The sequence below is a fragment of the Macrotis lagotis genome, chromosome 2 (assembly GCF_037893015.1).
Source record: "Macrotis lagotis isolate mMagLag1 chromosome 2, bilby.v1.9.chrom.fasta, whole genome shotgun sequence".
In the NCBI taxonomy this organism is placed as follows: Eukaryota; Metazoa; Chordata; class Mammalia; order Peramelemorphia; family Peramelidae; genus Macrotis; species Macrotis lagotis.
The window spans coordinates 102,395,946-102,410,834 of record NC_133659.1 but is presented as its reverse complement, the minus strand read 5'-3'; the positions used below and the strand labels follow the sequence as shown (position 1 = coordinate 102,410,834).

At 40.6% G+C, this 14,889-nt stretch overlaps 1 protein-coding gene across 2 annotated transcripts in view; it reads right to left on the bottom strand.

Annotated features, from left to right (window-relative positions):
- Window positions 1-13,426, bottom strand: part of TMEM183A (transmembrane protein 183A) — a 32,039-nt gene extending 18,613 nt beyond the window's left edge. The window contains exons 1-4 of one of the 2 annotated variants that reach the window (XM_074222397.1): window positions 13,351-13,426; window positions 9,791-10,117; window positions 9,588-9,677; window positions 5,890-6,048 (exon numbers count right to left, since the gene is read on the bottom strand). In XM_074222397.1, coding sequence (XP_074078498.1) covers window positions 5,890-6,048; window positions 9,588-9,677; window positions 9,791-10,117; window positions 13,351-13,393 — 619 coding nt within the window. In that variant the 5' untranslated portion in view covers window positions 13,394-13,426. The remainder of the gene's footprint in view (window positions 1-5,889; window positions 6,049-9,587; window positions 9,678-9,790; window positions 10,118-13,350) is intronic. The other variant, XM_074222396.1, reaches the window with a different exon arrangement.
- Between the last annotated feature and the right edge of the window lie 1,463 nt (window positions 13,427-14,889).

Genomic DNA, 14,889 nt, shown 5'->3' with positions numbered 1-14,889 from the left:
CCTTAGGGGTGGTAGGGGGGCTCAGAGCTTCTTGGCCCCAGGACCAGGGATCTGTCTGCTGCGCCACTCAGCCACCCTACAGTAGAGTCAGAGTGAAAGGAAAGAGAAAATATAGTACATGGTAGTGGAGAAATAAGAAAGGAGGGAGTTGCGATCAGCAATGGCAATGTTGGAAAAATATGGAAGTAACTTTTGTGATGGACTTATCATAAAGAATGTGATCCACCCATGACAGAGTTGTTGGTGTTGGAACAAAGACTGAAGCACATTTTTTGTTATTATTATTTGGGGGGAGGATGCAAGGCAAGTGGGGCTGGGTGGCCTGCCTGGGGCCACATAGCAGGGGGATCTTTGGGTGTCTGGGGCTGGATTTGGACCCAGGTGCTCCTGGCTCAAGGGCCAATGCTCTGCCTGCCACCCAGCCACCCCTACTATTATTACTATTTTATTTTATTTTGGGTCTTTCTTTTTCTTCTTTTTGGTTTTTGCAGGGCAGTGGGGACCGAGTGGCTTGCATGTCACACAGCTGGGTGATTGTTGGGTTTATGAGGCTGGATATGGGCTCAGGTGCTCGTGGCTCCAAGGCTGGTATTTCATCCATTGTGCCACCTGGCCATACCTATAATTATTACTATTATTTTTTTAATTTTAATTTTTTTCTTTCCCCTTCACTTTTTTCACCCAAGCAAGTTTATCTATATTCATGGGGGGAGGGGTATTTTGTTTACTTGTAAACAAGAATATTTTATTAATGTAAAAAAACATTTGTACAAAATAAGAATAAAAAATAAATTTAAATTAAAAAAAAGAAAAGAAAAAACTGATATGGGAAACAGATTTAGGAAAGATAATTTTAAAATTATTGGGATACCTGAAAGTCATGATCAGGAAAAGAGCCTTGACATCATTTTCAAAGAATTACTACAGGAAAATTGCCCTGATATCCCAGAAGCAGAGGGCAAAATAGAAATGGAAAGAATCCACCGATCCCCCCTGAGAAAAAGATCCAAAAAAAACCAACCCCTAGGAATATTATAGCCAAGTTCCAGAACTCCTAAGTCAAAGAGAAAATATTACAAGCAGTCAGAAGGACACAATTCAAATATCGTGGAGCTGCCATCAGGATCACACAGGACTTAGCAGCAACTACATTAAAAGCTCATAGGGCTTGGAATATAATATACCGGAAGGCAAAAGAGTTTAGAATGCAACCAAGAATCAACTACCCAGCAAAACTGAATGTCCTCTTCCAGGGAAAAAGATGGACTTTCAATGAACCAGAGGAATTTTAAATGTTCCTGTTGGAATGGCCAGAGCTGAACAGAAGGTTTGATCTTCAAATACAGGACTCAGGTGAAGTACAGATTGGAAGAGAAGGGGAAAATGAGGGACTTAATGATGATGAACTGCATGTATTCCTGCATAGAAAAATGACACTGACAATACTCATATGAACCTTCTCAGTTAATAGAGCAGGTAGAAGGAGCTTTTATAGTTGAAACACAGGAGAAAGCTGAATTTGAAGATAAAATACGGTGTAAAAATGGAGTCAATAGGAAAAAGGGAAACGTAATGGGAGAAAGAAAAAGGATAGGGGGAATAGGCCAAGATATTTCATATAAGATTTTTCTCTATTGCAATGATATGGAAGGGGGGGAGGCAAGGGGGAATGAGGGAATCTTCACTCTCATCAGAGGTGGCTAGGAGAGGAAACAGCATATATACTCAATGGGGTATAGGCATCTGGAGTAAGAAGTGGGGGGGACAGGGGGAAGGGGTGGGGATGCGAGTGATGGAGGAGAGGATGGCCCATGGGGGGAGAGTGGTCAGATATAACACATTTTATCTTTCACTTCTTGCAAGGGGCTGGGATTGGAAGGCCTGTCAGGGACCATGGGGCCAGGTGGATGCTAGGCCTAAGGGGTGGTATGGGGGCTCGGGGCCTCTTGGCCCCAGGGCCAGGGATCTGTCTACTGCACCACTCAAATACCCTACAGTAGAGTCAGAGTGAAAAGAGAGAGAAAATATAGTACATGGTAGTGGAGAAATATGAAAGGAGGGAGTTGCAATCAGCAATGGCAATGGTGGAAAAATATGGAAGTAACTTTTGCAATGGACTTAGCATAAAGAATGTGATCCACCTGCGACAGAGTTGTTGGTGTTGGAACAAAGACTGAAGCACATTTATTATTATTATTATTATTATTATTGTTATTATTATTATTATTATTATTATTATTTTGGGGGGTACAGGGCAAATGGGGCTTGGGTGGCCTGCCTGGGGCCACATAGTAGGGTGATCATTGGGTGTCTGAGGCTGGATTTGGACCCGGGTGCTCCTGGCTCAAGGGCCAATGCTCTGTCTACCACCTAGCCACCCCTACTATTATTACTATTTTATTTTATTTGGTTTCTTTTTCTTTTTTTGGTTTTTGCAGGGCAGTGGGATTGGGGTGGCTTGCATGTCACACGGCTGGGTGATTGTTGGGTGTATGGCACTGGATGTGGGCTCAGGTGCTCATGGCTCCAGGGCTGGTGCTCCGTCCATTGCGCCACCTGGCCATACCTACAATTACTATTTTTTTATTTTAATTTTTTCTCTCCTCTTTATTGCTCAAGCGAGTCTATATTTTTTGGGGGGAGGGGGTATTTTGTTTACTCTTAAAGAAGAACATTTTATTAATGTATAGAAAACATTATTTGTACAAAATGAGAATAAACCTTAAATACAAAAAATAAAATAAAGTAACTGCAAAAAAAAAAGACAAAGTACAGCAATATCTGAATGGCAGTGATGAGCATCAATAACACCATTTTTTTAAAAGAAAAATAATTTGTTAAACCGGTAGATCTATTTAGAATTCTAGCATCTTAATAGTGTTTACAGAAAAATGTAAGAACTGAATGAAAAAGGACTTACCTGAAGAGAAACTGAATGTATATACAAACTATATAAAACATATACAAACTAACTGAATGTATATACAAACTGCAAGTGTAGCATACTTCTGATGAAACTTAAGTCCAAGTGATTGACAGCAATCACAAAACATCTGGATATCCCTTAGGACAGATTTTAACACTATTTCAGATTCCCTGATGCCCAACACTGGCTAGGATTACTGGGGGTGTGTGTGGCAGAATTAGGGCAGCTAGACGTGGATTTTGTCTAGAAGATGGATGAAAAAAATTAAAGATCTTATAACAATGACTTCTCATTTGTTTTCAGCAAAATGGAATCAAATTAATTTTTGAACCATATAAAACTTCAATGTGCCCAACCTGCCAGTAAACCTATGTCTAGCATTTGTACTACATATAATCTGTGCATTGCCTTTCCCTGCACTAAAGCTAAAAGTCAGCTAGTTAAATTTAAGGAGTGCTGACCTCAGGTTTCAAGTGGTTCTTATTACAAATGAACCAAATACCCAAGTGCCATGTACCAAGTATGCACAAGGCTCTCACAAATAACAATTTTACATTCAATAAATTAACATATGTTTTTAATTTCTACCACAAAAACTTTTCTTTTTTCTCTTGCCAATTTGCAACTGAGGAAAGCAGAGCTGGTTATAATCATGGTGAAAAGAAACAGGAAGATGGTGGAAATAGGTGAGGGGCAGGTGGTTAAGTTGGGAATAGGAAACACATGTAATGAAGCAAAAATTGTTGAAAAGCCCCAAGCTAGAAGCTAGCTCAAGACATTTAACATTGTCTTTACAATGGCATCAGAGTATTAATCAGGAAAAATATTTCATGGAGGAAATTTGAATCCGAGCTTGAAAAATAAAGGATGTGGACAAGTCAAAGGTCAATGGGAAGTCATTCCAAATAGTATGATAACAGTCTGAATAAAACTATAGTGGAAGGAACATGTCAGGCATATTTGAGGGGTTGAAAGGAAATACACTTAACTGGAATGGAAAGGTCATGTTGGAAATCAGGAAGAAGAAAGTTTTGATAGATAAAAGTGGAGACACTAAATGAAGAGCACAAATACCAAATCTAGGCATTTGGATTTGACCCAGTAGCAACAATTTCAAGAACTTAATAACAGCCTATGTAATATTTTATGGTTAACAAGGCTTTCCCAATAACCACATTAGGAGGTAGATTATGCAAATATCAATGGCCAGGTAGGGAAACTGAAACTCAGAGAAGTTAAGTGACTTCTCTTTGGTCTTACAGTTAGTGTCTAAGCCAGAACAAAATTCAGGTCTCTTGAAGAAAAAATCCTCTACAGACAAAAATATTTATAGCAGCACTTCTGGTGACAGCAAAAAACTGGTAACAAGAATAGCTGAGTAAAATGCAGCACACAAATGCAATTATGTACTGAGTTGTAATGAAATAACAATCATGAAGAATTTAGAAGACCAGTAGAATACAGCAAAAGCAAAGCCATGAGAACAATTTTCAGTGTACAAAGATGCAAAGGAAAATATGACTGAAAGACATCAAAACTCTAATGATTATCCTTCAGAAAATTTACAACCAAAGCCTGGCCTGGCTTCCTCCTCCCAGCAGAGGTAGTGGACCACAGAGGTACAATTGGGTCTACCAAACTCATATATGGTAAATGTCTTGAAGTGTTCTGCTTAACAGTATTTCTGCTACAAGGGAGGATTAAGTTAATGAAAATAAAGAGTGCTGTTTTACCAATAAAACATTTTCCTAAAAAATCGGGGCTTCAGGTTCCAATCCAGGACCTTTCCCACTACCCCACAATCATAAGTGAGTTATGAAAATATGTACTGGGAAAACTAATCCAGCAGCTATAGATCAGGTAAAGTAGCTATGACAAAAACCCAAGCTAAGTCTAGATTATACTGGGTCTGGAAACTGATAGGAAAGATCAAATCTAAGGGATACTGTAGAGGAAGAACATGTAGGCTTTGATAACTGGATTTGGAAGAAGGGAAAATAAATGGATTCAGTACTTGACAAACTTAAGTTTCAAATAATGATGAAATGTTCAATTGACAAGATAAGCAAAAAGATTAAACATGAAATGTACCCACATTATTTCTGTGCGTAACAAAACAAATTTTTGGCACTGACTCAAGGAACAAGTATTTATCTTATTTTATGCCAGGCACTATGCTAGGTGCAGGAGCCACAAATACAAAAGGGAAATAAATGTCCCTTACCTCAAAGAACTCATATTCTACTTACCTTTAATTTAGTATTAATCACCACCTAGTATGGTTCTTTAATTTTTTCATGTCTTTAAGTATAGCCTCAACTAAATCATAAGCACCTTGAGGTAAGGAACTGTAATATGCTTATATCCAACTACAGGACCTATTAATAATCACACAGCAGGCATGTAATGTTGAATTAAACTAAACACTTTTAATAAAATTTTATCTGATACCAAAATCAGTCATGAGACATACTTTTGAGAATGGCAAATAAAATAAAAAGAGCACTGGGGATCAGGAAGACCTGGCCACCTCTAAGACTTATTAGGTATATGACCACGAGCAAGTCACCTACCTGCTCTGACTCCCTAGAACTTAATTTAGAGTTTGCATCAGTGGCAAGCGTTTGCAAACCAACTACATCACAGGTATTTGATATACTGATATACCCATATTTGAGAGGTCAAGTTTTTGCTACATCTCTCCTGTCTTACACCTTGGATAGCCAGCAGGGTTATGGTTCTAGAATAATTATGTAAGTTTTTGTCTATTAGTAATGACATTTAGAAAAACTTAAAGCATAAGAAGAATAGTTGATTTACATCCCTAAGCACCTACATAACTTCCCCAATGCTTTGAGCCAGAAGCTTCCTCTGGTACTTTCCCTTAAAACTGCTGGTAATGTAGATAGCATGTGTCATTATAGAAAGAAATATTCAAGACCAGTGCAAAGCATACCCCATACCTTTGTGCCTCTTGCTTTTCTTTTTTCTGGAGACAGTCTGCTCATGAATGCTCTCTGCTTGGGCATCCATCTCATCACTGCTGTCACAGGGCTCTCCAGTCCCAGAGAAAACTTCTTCTGTGGGAACCTGAGAGGCTTCCAAGCCACACAAAGATTTCACTAGGAGACAAAAGAGCGAAATGAAACAAAATCTCATCCAGGAAAACAAAACAAGTCAGTCAGGTTGCCATAACCTAAGAGAAGACATCCAGAGCATGGCAATGAAAATTAAAGAGAATCATTTTTAGAAAGCACTCTAACAACATACTCAATAATCCTGTAACTAAGTATATACCTTCAGAACACTGCCAAGTAAATCAAAAATCTGTATTTAAGGTTCATTTGTAACACTAAAAAACCGGAAGCAAAATTAATAGTCAAAGAGGACAAAAAAGGCTGAATTGTATATGGAATGTTATAATTTGATTAATGACAAATATGAATAATAAATAGAAAATATACAACATACCTTTAAGAAAACAGCACTGAAAAGACAATATTTACATTGACTATGACTATGCAAAAGGCAACAAGGAGCAACAAACATAGGACAAATGGATAAAAATCATACACTAACAATTGATTTTTTAAAAGTAAAAGAAAAAAAGACTCAGTAGCACAAGCAAATGGCTATACCTGAGTTATCTCTTAGACCTGACAATTTAACTCCAGAAAACCAGGTTATAGTTTTCCAAAAATATTTTCATTCCATAGAACAATGAGTAGTTTCTTGATACGTCCCAATCAGACTTGAAATAGTGACCTTTCTTGACAAGACTAAGACTTATGCCTTTGAAATTATCAACCCCCTCCCCTGAAATTTCTTGTCTTCAATCTATCTACTAACATTCCCTGCTTTCTGGAAACATGCTCAGGTCCTTAAAGTATCTATGAAATCTTTACTTATGCCCTCAAGTTATTTGCCTATACTGCTCCAAATATTAACAAATTCATAGGAAGAATCATCTATAAATTAACCTCTTTACTTCTTAAACCATTCCTTTCTCCACTTCTTGTAATCTGACCTCTGATCCCACCATCCAAAAGAAATTGCTCTCTTAAATGCTAAATCTCATGTCTTTTTCTCAAATCTTATGCTCATGCTCCTTTTTTCCTGTTTCCTCTCGGCAACTCAGATACTAATCTCATCCTAGTGCTTCTATGACACTGTTTTCTCTTCTTTCCCTTCTGATTTCTCCTCAATTTCTCCTCCTTTCATTTGCTGGATCATTCTTCATTCCTTATCCCCAGGTCTGCCCAATAAAATTCAGTTCCAGGGTCTCTTTCTCCTTTTCTTTCGATTATCTCCCATTATAATAAGTTCAAAGATTCTTCCCACAACTATAAATCCAACATAACTTCTCTACACTCCTGTCATCCCTAACTGTAGGATAACTATCTACTTGGATGCCCTGAATGACATTTCAAGCACAAGTCCAAAATTAAACGCAGTTTCACACCACCCCAAACTCTCCAATCTTTCTTGTTCCTATTGAAGTCAACAATGCTCTCCAAATCACCCAAATTTGTAACTTAAAACTCCTAATCGTTCTTTGACTTTTATATTCTTCAACATGCCTATATCAATTATTTGCCAAATCCTGTTGATTCTGCTTCCAGAATTTCATCTTTTTTTTATCTTTACTAACATGGTCATCACCTTCAGGTCCTGTTCCACAGGCTCCAAACTGATCATACTTCTAGTCACTCCTCTCTCCAAATGCTCCACAGAACTGCCAAAATAATTTTCTTAAAACAATGGATAGAGTGCTAGACCCCAGTGAGAAAGACCTGAGATACATTTACTAGATGTGACCCATCTGCCTCAGTTTCCTCATCTGTAAAATGGAGATAGTAACAGTACCCACTTGCCATGGTTGTGAAATAAAATCAGATAATATTTGTAAAGTCCTTTGCAAACTTTAAAATGATTTATAAATGCTAGCTATTATTATTACTAAGGCAAAAACTCACCATTTCCCTGCTCCAAAATTCCCTCATTGCTTAAAATACAAGCACCTCCTTAGCCTGGCACTTAAGTCCCTCCAATCTACCTTTTCTAGCATAACATGCATTCTACTCAATGACCCAACTAGACCAACAGCTGCTTCTGGAATTCAAAATTCCATCTCTCAACTCTGAGGCATTTGAACAATGAAGTCTCATTTTCCATCTTATTCACTGGTCAAAATCTCTACAAGACAGCTTCCTTCATGAAATTTGCCCTGATTAAATATTGAGCTATACTTCCTAAAGAGTTACTAGTTCTCTCTTTTTTTAAAAAACTTTCCTATAGATGGGAATTCAGGGAAGACTGGAGGGATTTGTATGAACTGATGCTGAGCAAGATGAACAGAACCAGAAAAACACTGTGCACCCTAACAGCAGAATGGGGGATGATAATAACCTTGATGGACTTGCTCATTCCATCAGTGCAACAATCAGGGACAATTTAATGGAGAATACCATCTGCACCCAGAGAAAGAACCATGGAGTTTGAATAAAGATCAAGGGCTCTTACCTTTAATTTAGGGGAAAAAAACTGATATCTTATTATCCGATCTTGCTATCTCTTATACTTTATGTTTCTTCCTTAAGTATATGATTTCTCTCATCACATTCAATTTGGATGGATGTATACCGTGGAAACAATATAAAGACTGGCAAATTGCCTTCTGTGGGGGGGTGGGGGGAGGGAAGTAAGATTAAGGGGGAAATTGTAAAACTTAAAATAAATAAAATCTTTAAAAAAAATAAAAATAAAAAAATAAAACTGCCCTATATTTAAAATGCATTCTCATTAAGGGATGGGGCCAATTTATTTCTGTTCCTGCACCTGCCACACTTACCACAACACCTGAAACTCATAATATAAAGCTGCTTAATTGTTTGTTAAATTTGAATCTATAGGAAGGAGAATATACTGCTTTTATGCGAGTCTGTAGTTTAATTCCATTGGTAAAATAGATGAATTCTAGAGCAGCTCGCTGGCCCAATGATTAAAATGCTGAGTCTGGAGTCAGGAAGACTTTCTGACCTCACACTAGCTTGGTGACCCTGGCCAAGTCTGTTTGCCTCAGTTTCCTCATCTATAAAATGAGCTGGAGAAGGAAATGGCAAACCACTCCAATAACTGCTAAGAAAACCACAACTGAAAAACAATTGAATACAAGGGTGTCATTCACCATATCTATTCTAATGAGAGAACCCGCCACAAAGTCCCACCTCTGACGCAAAGAACGGAATTTACTCAAGTTCTCAGTCCTCTAGATAACTCCCTTAAAGTGAAGAATTGCAAAGAAAGTTCCAACCTATATCGGTCTAAGAGTTTCCTCCTCCTGGAGTTCCCTATTCCAGTGAAATCCAATGTCTTGGTGCACTTTGAAGCTGTTAGAATTTAATGACTTTTGGAATAATAGGTTTTGCAGCACCCAGGAGGCAACTTATCTTCAACCTGAAAGAGACTGCGGATTATGGACAAAGGCGAGAAAGAAAATGTGAAGTGAAGGAAAATAACGTAAGAGCAAAAGGCACGGATCAGACAGCACGTAAAGGAAGCCGGAGGGAGAAGCCCGGGAAGCGGAGAGAAGCCGGTCCAGGGCTCGGGCCGAGGGCGTGGGGGAGGGGCTGGGCCGCCGCGCCGGCCCCCAGGACCCTACCTTCCTGCTGGACAGCATTGGCAACAGCCTTCTTGACTCGTCCGGACTTCACGACCGCCGGGTCCGAGTTGGCGTAGTCCGCCACGGTCACTGAAAGACAGACGAGCCCCTCAGCAGGGCGGCCCGCGGCAGGTGCCGCCGCCTCCCCGCCCTTCCGGCGCGCCGCGCCGCGCCCCGTCCCCGCCCCCCGCCCTCGCTCTCACCTCGGCCGGAGCAGGCGTCGTGGGCCCGGAACTTGAGCCGTTTCCCTCTCTTGGGCATGGCGGCGGGCTCGGGGCGGGGACAGCCTCGGCCTAGCGGGCCGGGGCCCCGCGCCATGTCTCGGGCCGGCAGGGAGGCCCGCGGAGCGGCGGCCCAGTCCCTCCCGGCTCCGCGTCCATCCCACACGCAGGGCCCGCGGTTCTCGCGAGACCTCCGGCTCCCTGTCCTGCGTCGCTCCACGTCCCGTCGCGCTCGCCGCCGGCGGCCCCTCGCGCCGGACCAATCCCAGGCGGGTCCGCGGGCGCTGACGTCATCCCCCGGCGAACGGGCTAGACCAAGAGAAAGAGGAGGGGGACGGAGCTGCGCCCCCCCGCCTCGGGGCGTGGTTGTGCCCGCTGCGGGGCCCCGGGAACCCGCCAGTGCACTTGGCGCCCCGGGGCCGGCCTCGGGCGGGGCAGTGCCTCCGGCGCCGCGCCGCCTGGGTACCAAACGTGCTTCCTCCTTGGCAAAACGCTTCTGCCAAAGACGGGGGGCCGCCCGGCCCCGACCAGGGTGCCCACAGCGCTTTAAGCCCTGGAAGCAGAAGAGGAGCCCCCACCCCGTCTGGCGGGAGGCGCAGGCCAGGGCACGTGCCAGCCAGGGTTAAGCGCGCCACCCAGGCTACCTGTCCGCGCGAAGCCTGCCCCCGGGCTCCAGCCTGGCAGGGGCAGACAGAGAATTCAGTCTCCTTTTCACAGAGGAGAAAACAGCTTGGGAAAGGCCTGAGGGCACAATGGCATCGAACAGACCCAGCCTGCCTTCCACTGAAGCTTCTGTTGGCTTCCTTATGAGCGGGAAACAGCTCCATCCTCAGGCTGGCAACACGGGACTCTCTCCCCCACGAATGCCAGCCACCTCCCAAATGCCCCTCTTCTCTCTAGGGCAGACCCCCTTCACTTCACACCAGGACCACTATAACTTGCTTGTGGCTGCCCTCAAGTCCTCTCCATCCCCAATTCAGACGCTAAAGCTATTTTCCTAAAATACAGATCTCATCTGCTCAAACTCCGGAGGCTCTCTACAAAATCCTCTATTTGGCATTCAAAACCCTCCATAAGCTAGCCCCCTTCGGATTTGTTTTTTTCAGTCTTGTCCGATTCTGTAACCTCATTTAGAGTTTTCTTTTTTTTAGGTTTTTGCAAGGCAAATGGGGTTAAGTGGCTTGCCCAAGGCCACACAGCTGGGTAATTATTAAAGTGTCTGAGACTGGATCTGAACCCAGGTACTCCTGACTCCAGGGCCGGTGCTTTATCCACTATGCCACCTAGCCGCCCCTATTTAGAGTTTTCTTGACAGAGTTACTGGGTGGTTTGTCATTCCCTTCTCCAACTCAGTTTACAAAATGGGGAAAGTGAGGCAAAACAGAATTAAATCAGTTGGTTTGAACTCATGAAACTGATTCTAGGACTGCACACTCTAGCCACTGAGGCACCTACTGCCCTTCTCACACCTTACTGCCTCTAACACGCTTTTCACTGTTCCTTGAAGAAGACGGGATTTTCTCAACTGTTCCCCATGCCAAGAATGCTTTCCCTCCTCATTTCCATCTCCTGGTTTTCCTAGTTTTCTTTCAGGTCCAACTTAAATCCAGCACCTACAGGAAGTCTTTCCCAAACCTTCTTAATTCTAACACCTTTCCTCTTTTAATTATTTCCTTTTTATCCTGTGTAAAACTCATTTACACACATTTGTATCTCCCCATTAGATTATGAGCTCCTTGAGGACAGAGACTGTATTTTTGCCTGACACACAGTAGGCACTTAATAAATGTCTAACTATTGACTAGTGGACAACTTTAATATTGCCTTCAGGAAGCCTTTCCCAAACCCCTCCAACCTGATGTGATCTCTCTTCTAAGCACAGAAACACTTTCTTTGTGCATCTCTTCCAAAACTTGTCATACATTACTGTGATTTATCATGTCCTTATGTTGCTGTTCCAGACTACAATAAATTCTATTTTATTCACCTTTGTATTTCTCTCAGTACCTAAATAAGTACCTCTCTTCCACAAAGAAGGCTGACGACAATAAACTTTTTTGAAATGTATTGACCAATGAGATACTCATTTGATTCTCATATTGGCATAATTAAAAAGTGCCTCAGAATAAGATTTTACTGAGATTAATCTTATGTACTCAAATATTGGTTCATTGTTTCATTCTCTGTATGCACTCTATATGTGTGCCCCAAGATTGGACAGTGGATCTGTGTATCTATGTACAGTGACCCAGAATAACTTTGAAGCAAGGGATCCTGAGCACAGAGAAAGAAAGTAATTTCCTTTTTTGTACTATAATAAATCTTGTAATTTTTGTCCTGTTAAAGTATTCTCAATTCTATATCAACTTTTAGAAACCCATTGCCAGTGGGTCAGGCAGCAGAATCCCTCTGGGTATGCCTATATCTGGACTTGGTGGGTGGTCACTTGTTTGACCTTGGTCATGGCCTTGGGGTAATGGCAAGTGCAGTGCTGGTGGATGCTGCTCATGCACAGTGCTTACCACCTTACATCAGTTATTAGTCATTCCTTAAGGACGGACCCTATGGCATGCACAGTGGAAACCACTCCTATACCAGGTATAAACCTTAAACTCCTTAAAGCCACTGGTTCCTCCCACTAAAGAATTGTATTTAAAAGAGGGCCAGGGGGCAGCTAGGTGGTACAGTGGATAGAGCACAGCCCTGGAGTCAGGAGGACCTGAGTTCAAATTTGACCTCAGACACCTAATAATTGCCTAGTTGCTTGACCTTGGCCAAGTCACTTAACCCCATTGCCATAAACAAATTTAAAAAAATAAAAGAGGGTCAGCCCTGTGGCCCTCCCTTTTTCTTCCTATGAGACTTGTGAACATTGTTCCCTTTCCCATTCCTTTCTGAAAACTGAATCCATGTGTTCCCAGCTCCAAATGGCTGGATCCTTGTTGATTTAAGCCCATTCACTGTCTATTTGATGATTTCCTTTCCCCTTTCTTTTTCCCTGTCTTTGTGCTATTCTCCCCTAGCCCAACTTGTAACTGTCTCTTTTTGCTTAACTTTACTACTCCCTTTCTTTCACAGCTTGTAACTTTCTTTTTGCTTGACCTATCTACTTAGAAACACCTTCTTTCCCAACTTGTAACTCTCTTTGTTTAACTATACTATCTTCTTAGAAATTTGACCTCTTTACCTTGTTAAAAAAAAAAACCTAACCCAGCTTGTAACTGTCTCTTTTTGATTAACCTTACTATTTCCTTGGAAATTTGCTTTCTTTACCTTATTAAAGAACCAAAACATGATTGCTCACGTGGCTCTTTGTCTCTTGTTTCTGTCTCTCTGTCTCTATCTCCCTGTCTGTCTCTGTCTCTCTGTCTCATGGGAGCAATGTTTTCTAGTCCTTTACTCTCTCTTTCTCTTTAGCTCACAACAATACTGACATTCACTATCTTGTTGCTTCTCCAAACAACCTAATTGGTGAACTTTTTCTAATATCTTGTAAATTTTTGTGCAACCTGTGAATTAAAGTCTAAGCCTTTCTTACCTACCTGAGTCAGAGAGTTTGAAGATTTCATTACCCAAAGGAACCATAGGTGTCCCTCTCAGATTTCCTCACCCCAGCGGCTCTGGCAGCAATTCTATGTGCTGGAGGGGGAAAAAAAATGCTTGATGAACCATGTTCACACAATTATTTTAATTTATCAAACAAGGTTTAAGTTAAAAGAATAATTGACTTTTCCCAGCATTCTACATTGAGAATTGGAAGGGACCTGAAAGTAATCTAAAGTGTGACATTTTATATAGGAGGAAAAAAGCTTGGGGAAGTTAAGTGACTTTTTCAAGGGCTAGGATCAGAACTTAGATCCTCTGATTCTAAATGCATTCAGTGACTTTCTATAGCATTACCACTATATCTAACAAAATCAGGAAAAGTATATTTGACTGCATATTTGCAAATCTAAATTGAAAAGGGAATGAGTGGAGCTCAGGAAGGAAATCTATAACACCAAAGTAGAGCCTAGAGAGTAGAAGTACAACCATGGGAGAATAGGGTGGAGAATCCCATAATTCACATGAAAAAATTTCCAATAAAGAGCAGTAATAATAATAACAATAGAGATAGTTAATGATAACAGCAATGGTTATATCAAGGGAAATGACTTTATAACTTCTATGCACAACTGATATTACAACTCCAAAATAACTCCATAATTTCTGCCTCAAATGCTTCATAGTAGCATATAAATTAATAGTAAAGTACTTTACAGCCTTCCTCTCTGGTACAAGCTTAAATTCATCATTCTTAACAGGAGACAACACATATTCATAACCAAAAAAATGAGAGCATCAATGACCCAAATATAGTCCATTTTTTGTTTTTGTACTTTGTATAAATCAATCAGCTGTGTCACTCAGGAAAAAAAATCAGTAAACACTCACATGAAAATGATATACAGACTTCATATCAAAAAGGCCATGCAAAAAAAAAATCACAATGAGGTAAAAAGAAACTCATTATAAATTTGGTGATTACTGAACAAGTAACCTAAAAGCATCATAACATTCAGCTTGTTTATTGCAAAGTCTTTGACTCAGTTCTGCAGTCATGACTTAGTACTGTACAGCAAATATATATATATATATATATATATATATATATATATATATACTAGGATATTTAATGTCCACATGAAAAAGTATTCTCTCGTTAAGATATACCATATTACAGTAATATCAAAATTGATTTAAATAAAATATGTCATCTTCCAAGAAGATAATTTTAATCATTCTAAGGTTCTGCCTAGTCTTAGAAACATTATCATCTCTTCTGAATATAGAATTGGGTATGATTTTCAAATAAAAGATGGTGAACCATATCAAATGACATTAAATTATATGACTCCATTGAAAAGCACATTAGACACTTATTCCATATCATGGGAATTTTCTCCAATGATAACAAATTCTCATTTTGTCTAATAAATGTAAAATTCTTAATGTGCACCAAAGAAGAGAGGAGACCTAAAGTTTTGCTCTTGAGTCCAGAAGTCAAATTAAGCCAATACTTGACCTTCAGATTGGGACAT